The 8,114-nt window shown below is 35.7% G+C and overlaps 1 protein-coding gene across 1 annotated transcript; it reads left to right on the plus strand.

The window, feature by feature from the left end:
* The first annotated feature begins 405 nt into the window (after positions 1-405).
* LOC129035087 (interleukin-8-like) lies at positions 406-6,609 on the plus strand. The gene is made up of 4 exons (XM_054485185.1): positions 406-3,605; positions 4,425-4,560; positions 4,832-4,915; positions 5,331-6,609. Exons 1-4 carry the CDS (start codon positions 3,542-3,544, stop codon positions 5,350-5,352), a joined length of 306 nt encoding a protein of 101 aa, XP_054341160.1. The 5' UTR covers positions 406-3,541; the 3' UTR covers positions 5,353-6,609.
* Positions 6,610-8,114: the final 1,505 nt, after the last annotated feature.

Consider the following 8,114-nt stretch of genomic DNA (forward strand, 5'->3'; position numbering starts at 1 on the left):
TTAAACCCAAGTTCATTTCACATCAAAGCTCATACCACATTTTGCCCACCACATTTTGCTTTGTTATATGAATACAACTTTGTTCAGGCTTACAAAAAAGTCCTAATTCTAAAATTCCCATGGCGTGGGTCGGAGGGGATTTGCATAGCCAAGAAACACCCAGTTTCATGGAGTATGATGGAAGAGTTATGTACCAGTATGGGAAAAGTAGAGGCCATCTTTGTCTTTGTTCTTTCTGTTTTGAGACGGAGTCTCGCTCTTTCACCCAGGCTGGACTGCAGTGACGCTATCTCGGCTCACTGCAAGCTCCGCCTCCCGGGCTCACGCCATTCTCCTGCGTCCGCCTCCCGAGTAGCTGGGACTCCAGGCGCCCGCCACCGCGCCCGGCTAATTTTTTGTATTTTCAGTAGAGACGGGGTTTCGCCGTGTTAGCCAAGATGGTCTGGATCTCCGGATCTCCTGAACTCGTGATCCGCCCGCCTCGGCCTGCCAAAGTGCTGGGATTACAGGCGTGAGCCACCGCGCCCGGCCATCTTTGTTCTTTCTTGAACTCTTCCCTTTCTTGGGTGATAGACTTCGTCAACGTCTAATGAGGATTTCTAGGTGCTATTCTCTGCTCATCAAATGATTCTTATGGCTCAGGAGCCGAATGGGACGTAAATAAACAGTTAAGTCTTATGAACTCACTCTGCATTCATCTCTAGAAGATGACAAAACATTTGTATTTATGTGTAGCGTGGCACTTTAGTTAAACTTTGTACCCCACTTTACTCTATTTTAAAGCAGAATATCCTTAAAAAGGATACTTAGTCCTGTTTTTTTCCACCTAAGCCCATTTAGTCCTTCTACTCATTATGCAAGGCCTCAAATGGTTATCTTTACAGAAGTGAGACAAGATAGAACCAATGCTCCTGTAGTCACTTCATCTTTGTCCATCCCAACTTCTGATGGAGAGGGTCCTAGGACATAATGCACTGAAGGTTACATTGTGAGAGATGAACAACAGTTGCAAAAGAGGTCTTTTTGCCTTGGAAAGACTTCATTCTTAAAAAAAAATGTGAGCATCAAGGTTAGGTAGAACTCATTAGCTCAACCTTTAAGGATGATATCAGGATAAAGGTGGGCCCATGAGAAGAGAATGAGAGGGAGATACAGTGACATGAAAATAAGGAGGAAAACGAGGTGTCTATGTAAGTGGGGCTCACCACAAAACAAAGGCAACCCTTAGGGAAAAGCAAAGAAGTCTTTGCTTCTTTGAATTCTGCATGTTCTGCCTCAGAACTCTGAATGTCCTAGTGATGCTGTATGAGTGAGTCTTAATGACAGTGAACTGAATCAGTCACGCCAGGTTGTGTCCATGTGAGAATGTGTCTTTGCTAAACATGCCAACATCACTGAAGCAAAGAAACTTGGAGTTTTCTTTAAGATATAGGTCTTTTTTACATATCCGGCCCAAGCTTTCTCTTCTTGTCACTCCACGCACTGTGTTCCATATGCTAAATAGTTTGAGGAACCCAAATGGGCCATGTTCGCCTACATTTCATTGTCCTGTACTTCCTGTCCTGTACTAGCAAAGCAGTCCCATTGGTCTTTCTTCTCCTCATTAACAATATAGGTAACACTTTTGAAGTTGTTTCTTCAGAAAACCTTCATTCATCAAAACTGCCTCAAAGATCATGTTTGTTTGATTCCAGAACTTCCTGTAATTACCTGTATTGTAACACTCATCACTGTATTTTACTTACTTGTATAACTAATTGTCCATATTCTGCACTAGACAACAAACTCCCTTAAGTCAGGTACTATATCTATTTACATAGCATTCACATCTCCTACAATAAGTGACATTAGCAGATAAACAACACATATTAAATGAATAATGGAGTTTCTGAAATACTAGAGTTGAAAACTATAGGAGCTACATTATATAGAATAAACACTTACTTTGCTATAGAATTCAGTGTAACCCAGGCACTACTTTATCCTCAAGTCTTAGACTGGTTGGAGAAAGACAACAAAAAGAAACATGATTGTGCAGAAACAGACAAACCTTTTTGGAAAGCATTTGAAAATGGCATTCCCCCTCCACAGTGTGTTCACAGTGTGGGCAAATTCACTGCTCTGTTGTACTTTCTGAAAATGAAGAACTGTTACACCAAAGTGAATTATTTATAAATCGTGTACTTGCCCAGAAGCGAACAGACTTTTACTATCATAAGAACCCTTCGTTGGTGCTCTTTATCTACGGAATCCAAGACCTTTCAAGAAAGGTCTTGGATTCTTTTCTTCAGGACACTAGGACATAAAGCCACCTTTTCATGATTCGTTGAAATTTCTCACTCCATCTCTTTTGCTAGAGATCATGGGTCCTCAGAGGTCAGTCTTGGTGTCCTTGGATAAAGAGCATGAAGCAAGGGTGGTTGAACCAGAGTTTGAACCCAGATGCTCTTTCCACTAAGCACACAACTTTCCATTAGATAACACCTCCCTCCCACCCCAACCAAGCAGCTCCAGTGCACCACTTTCTGGAGCATAAACATCCCTTAACTTTACAACTTGAGTGGCCTTGAATAGTGTTCCTACCTGGAATGTGCTGTTCTCTTTCACCTTCCTCTATTGAAGCCCTCCTATTCCTCAATGCCCTGCTCCAACTGCCTTTGGAAGATTCTGCTGTTATGCCCCCACTGGAATTAATGTCTTAGTACCACTTGTCTATTCTGCTATATAGTCAGTCCTTACATTGCTTTCTTCTTCTGATAGACCAAACTCTTTAAGAACAAGTACTTAGTCTTATCTATTTCTAGATCCCCCACATTACTCAGAAAGTTACTCCATAAATGTTTGTGGAACTGATTTCTATGTGAAGCACCTGTGCCCCTTCACTCTGTTAACATGCATTAGAAAACTAAATCTTTCGAAAAGTTGTAGTATGCCCCCTAAGAGCAGTAACAGTTCCTAGAAACTCTCTAAAATGCTTAGAAAAAGATTTATTATAAATTATCTCCCCAATAAAATGATTGGCTGGCTTATCTTCACCATCATGATAGCATCTGTAATTAACTGAAAAAAAATAATTATGCCATTAAAAGAAAATCATCCATGATCTTGTTCTAACTCCTGCCACTCTAGTACTATATCTGTCACGTGGTACTATGATAAAGTTATCTAGAAATAAAAAAGGATACAATTGATAATTCACCAAATTGTGGAGCTTCAGTATTTTAAAAGCTGTATATTAAAATTAAATTATTTTAAAGATCAAAGAAAACTTTCATCATACTGCGTATTTGATAAGGAACAAATAGGAAGTGTGATGACTCAGGTTTGCCCTGAGGGGATGGGCCATCAGTTGCAAATCGTGGAATTTCCTCTGACATAATGAAAAGATGAGGGTGCATAAGTTCTCTAGTGGGGCGATGATATAAAAAGCCACGGGAGCACTCCATAAGGCATAAACTTTCAGAGACAGCAGAGCGCACAAGCTTCTAGGACAAGAGCCAGGAAGAAACCACTGGAAGGAACCATCTCACTGTGTGCAAACATGACTTCCAAGCTGGCCGTGGCTCTCTTGGCAGCCTTCCTGATTTCTGCAGCTCTGTGTGAAGGTGAGCACATCTTTCTGACCTACAGAGTTTTCCTGTGTCTAAATGTGATCCTCAGACAGCAAAGCTATTCTTGATGCTTTGATAACAAACATCCTTTTTATTCAGAAACAGAATATAATCTTAGCAGTCAATTAATGTTAAATTGAAGATTTAAAAAAAACTACATATAACACTTAGGAAAGTATAAAGTTTGATCAATATAGACATTCTGCTTTTATAATTTATACCATGTAGCATGCATATATTTAACATAAGTAAGTAATTTACAGTATGCCCTCTTGAGAACCACGGTTACCTCTGTTATGTATTAATATTGAGTTGAGTAAGGTAACTCAGAGAATTCTATTCCTTGCAGTATTTCATTGACAAGCCTCAGACTTGTCATTAATTCCTGTCTGGTTTAAAGACACCCTGATTATAGACCAGGCATGTACAACTTATTTATGTATTTCTGTTAATTCTTTCTGAAGGCAATTTCTATGTTGGAGAGTCTTAGCTTGCCTACTATAAATGACACTGTGGTATCACAGAGGATTATGCAATATTGACCAGATAAAAATACCATGAAGATGCAGACATTGTACAAAAAGAACTCTAACTCTTTATATAGAAAGTCATTCCATGTTGTCAGTTATGACTGTTTTTTAAAACAAAGAACTAACTGATGTCAAGGGCTAGAAGAATATTCAGGAATGAGTTTACTAGAAATATGATGCTTTCCACAGTCTCCAAATAATCATATTGGAATTAGAAAGGAAGTAGCTGGCAGAGCTGTGCCTGTTGATAATGTCAATCCTTAATCACTTTTTCCCCCAACAGGTGCAGTTTTGCCAAGGAGTGCTAAAGAACTTAGATGTCAGTGCATAAAGATGTACTCCAAACCTTTCCATCCCAAATTTATCAAAGAACTGAGAGTGATTGAGAGTGGACCACACTGCGCCAATACAGAAATTATGTAAGTACTTTAAAAAAGATTAGATATTTTGTTTTAGCAAACTTAAAATTAAGGAAGGTGGAAATATTTAGGAAAGTTCCGGGTGTTAGGATTACAGTAGTAAATGAAACAAAACAAAATAAAAATATTTGTCTACATGACATTTAAATATGGTAGCTTCCGCAACTACTATAAATGTTATTTTGGACTTAGACTTTATGCCTGACTTAAGGAATCATGATTTGAATGGAAAAACTAAATATTAATGTGAACCATTTCTTTCTTATTTCAGTGTAAAGCTTTCCGATGGAAGAGAGCTCTGTCTGGACCCCAAGGAAAACTGGGTGCAGAGGGTTGTGGAGAAGTTTTTGAAGAGGTAAGTTATATATTTTTTAATTTAAATTCTTCATTTATCCTGAGACATATAATCCAAAGTCAGGCTATAAATTTCTTTCTGCTGCTAAAAATCATCATTAGGTATCTGCCTTTTTGGTTAAAAAAAAAAAAATGGCATCAATAGTGAGTTTGTTGTACTCATGACCGGAAAGACCATACATAGTTTGCCCAGGAAATTCTGGGTTTAAGCTTGTGTCCTATACTCTTAGTAAAGTTCCTTGTCACTCCCAGTAGTGTCCTATTTTAGATGATAACTTCTTTGGTCTCCCTATTTATAGTTGAGAATATAGAGCATTTCTAACACATGAATGTCAAAGACTATATTGAGTTTTCAAGAACCCTACTTTCCTTCTTATTAAACATAGCTCATCTTTATATTTTTAATTTTATTTTAGGGCCGAGAATCAAAATTCATAAAAAAATTCATTCTCTATGGTATCCAAGAATCAGTGAAGATGCCAGTGAAACTTCAAGCAAATCTACTTCAACACTTCATGCATTGTGTGGGTCTGTTGTAGGGTTGCCAGATGCGATACAAGATTCCTGGGTAAATTTGAATTTCAGTAAACAATGAATAGTTTTTCATTGTACCATGCAATATCCAGAACATACTTATATGTAAAATATTATTTATTTGAATCTACAAAAAACAACAAATAATTTTTAAATATAAGCTTTTTCCTAGATATTGCACGGGAGAATATACAAATAGCAAAATTGAGGCTAAGGGCCAAGAGAATATCTGAACCTTAATTTCAGGAATTGAATGGGTTTGCTAGAATGTGATATTTGAAGCATCACATAAAAATGATGGGACAATAAATTTTCCCATAAAGTCAAATTTAGCTGGAAATCCTGGATTTTTTTCTGTTAAATCTGGCAACCCTAGTCTGCTAGCCAGGATCCACAAGTCCTTGTTCCACTGTGCCTTGGTTTCTCCTTTATTTCTAAGTGGAAAAAGTATTAGCCACCATCTTACCTCACAGTGATGTTGTGAGGACATGTGGAAGCACTTTAAGTTTTTTCATCATAACATAAATTATTTTCAAGTGTAACTTATTTACCTATTTATTATTTATGTATTTATTTAAGCATGAAATATTTGTGCAAGAATTTGGAAAAATAGAAGATGAAGAATCATTGATTGAATAGTTATAAAGATGTTACAGTAAATTTATTTTATTTTAGATATTAAATGATGTTTTATTAGATAAATTTCGATCAGGGTTTTTAGATTAAACAAACAAACAATTGGGTACCCAGTTAAATTTTCATTTCAGATAAACAACAAATAATTTTTTAGTATAAGTACATTATTGTTTATCTGAAATTTTAATTGAACTAACAATCCTAGTTTGATACTCCCAGTCTTGTCATTGCCAGCTGTGTTGGCAGTGCTGTGTGGAATTACGGAATAATGAGTTAGAACTATTAAAACAGCCAAAACTCCACAGTCAGTATTAGTAATTTCTCGCTGGTTGAAACTTGTTTATTATGTACAAATACATTCTTATAATATTATTTAAATGATTGCATTTTGTAATACAAGGCTTTATATTTTTAACTTTAAGATGTTTTTATGTGTTCCCCAAATTTTTTTTTTACTGTTTCTGATTGTAAGGAAATATAAAAGTAAATATGAAACATTTAAAATATAATTTGTTATCAAAGTAATCAAGTGTTTGTCTTTTTTTTTAGTTTTAGCTTATTGGGATTCTCTTTGTTTATATTTAAAATTATACTTTGATTTAGAAAACATAAATGCTTATGTTTATGTTTATGTTTATACCCTTAGCATTTTGTTTATGGAAAATTACACACTTTTATTTTTAGAAAACAGAACTCCTTTCCAGAAATGGGTTACAAACAGTAGTGTCTTCCACAGAATGTTGGAAATGTTTTCAACTCCCCAGTGTATACTATCTTGCTAATAAGTCTGTCTTCAGATTTCGATTAACCAATTTATATGTCTGTGTGCTTTAGCATAGCTGGACATTTAAAGAGGAAAGAGAGTACATATTATAAGTTGCTTATCAGTAACTGAGGAGTAAAACTGATACGTGTGAGGCAAAGAAGTTTAAAATATGGTTAAAGCCTAAGCATATTTGCAAACAAATCAAACAATACTGTGAGAAGTAAAAATATAATTATTTAATTAAAATATTTCAGTGGATAAATTTTATAACAAATTAAACACAGTTGAAAATAAAATTAGAAAACTAGAAAACAGAACCAAAGAACTTTTGGAATTCTTAGAGACAAAGAGGTAGAAATTTGGAGAAAGAAGTGGAAAGGCGTGGAGGATACAGGTGTAAGCTCTTATAGATGTCTAATTGGATTGTCACAAGCAAAAGAGAGAGGAAAGGGTCAGAGACAACATTTGAAATGACAATGGCAAAAATCTTTCTGGAAATGATGAAAAATAACAATCGATGTTTCAAAAAATCCAGTGTACCAACATTTACCTTTATATTCCTACTCAAAAAACAAGGATTTTAGAACTTTTACATTTATCCACCTTCTAGCTCATATGCTATTGTTGCTGGGTATTTCAAATTCACCTCTTTTTAAGAGCTCCACAAGTCTGCTTGTATGTAGGTATGTAGATTTACCTGAATATTTATCAATTCATTTGTTTTCCATTCTTTCCCATATTATGTCTCAGGCCTTTTATACCAGTTTCTTTCTGCCACAAAGACATCCTTAGAATTTAGTTTAGTAATGGTCTGCTGAAGACAAGTTTTCTCATTGGTTGTCCAAAGGAAGCTTAATTCCAAGTTTGTTCTTGAGAGGTATTGTTGCTGGCATATGTTCAATTTGTCAGAATATTTGTCAATTGTAAACTTTTGTGCACTTAATAAAAGAATATCAAAAATATATAAGGTATACATTCTTATAACTAGAAGGAACAGGCAACACATAAACAAACCATCGCAATAGGAGACTTCCAATAAACTCTTAGTAACTGATTGTCCAAGAAGACAGAAAGCAACATGGGCTTAGCAAATTTTAACAGCACATTATCAAGCCTGACCTAAGAGATATGTATAAGACATGGTGGATAACAACTTTAGGATATACATTGTTGTGTAAGTCCCCATTGACAGGACCAGCTTCATAATTTAAAGAGTGTAATGGAAAATAAAAATGTAGGAACTTGTGTTCAAAAGTTATTAAAA

This window comes from Pongo pygmaeus, chromosome 3 (assembly GCF_028885625.2).
Source record: "Pongo pygmaeus isolate AG05252 chromosome 3, NHGRI_mPonPyg2-v2.0_pri, whole genome shotgun sequence".
NCBI lineage: Eukaryota > Metazoa > Chordata > Mammalia > Primates > Hominidae > Pongo > Pongo pygmaeus.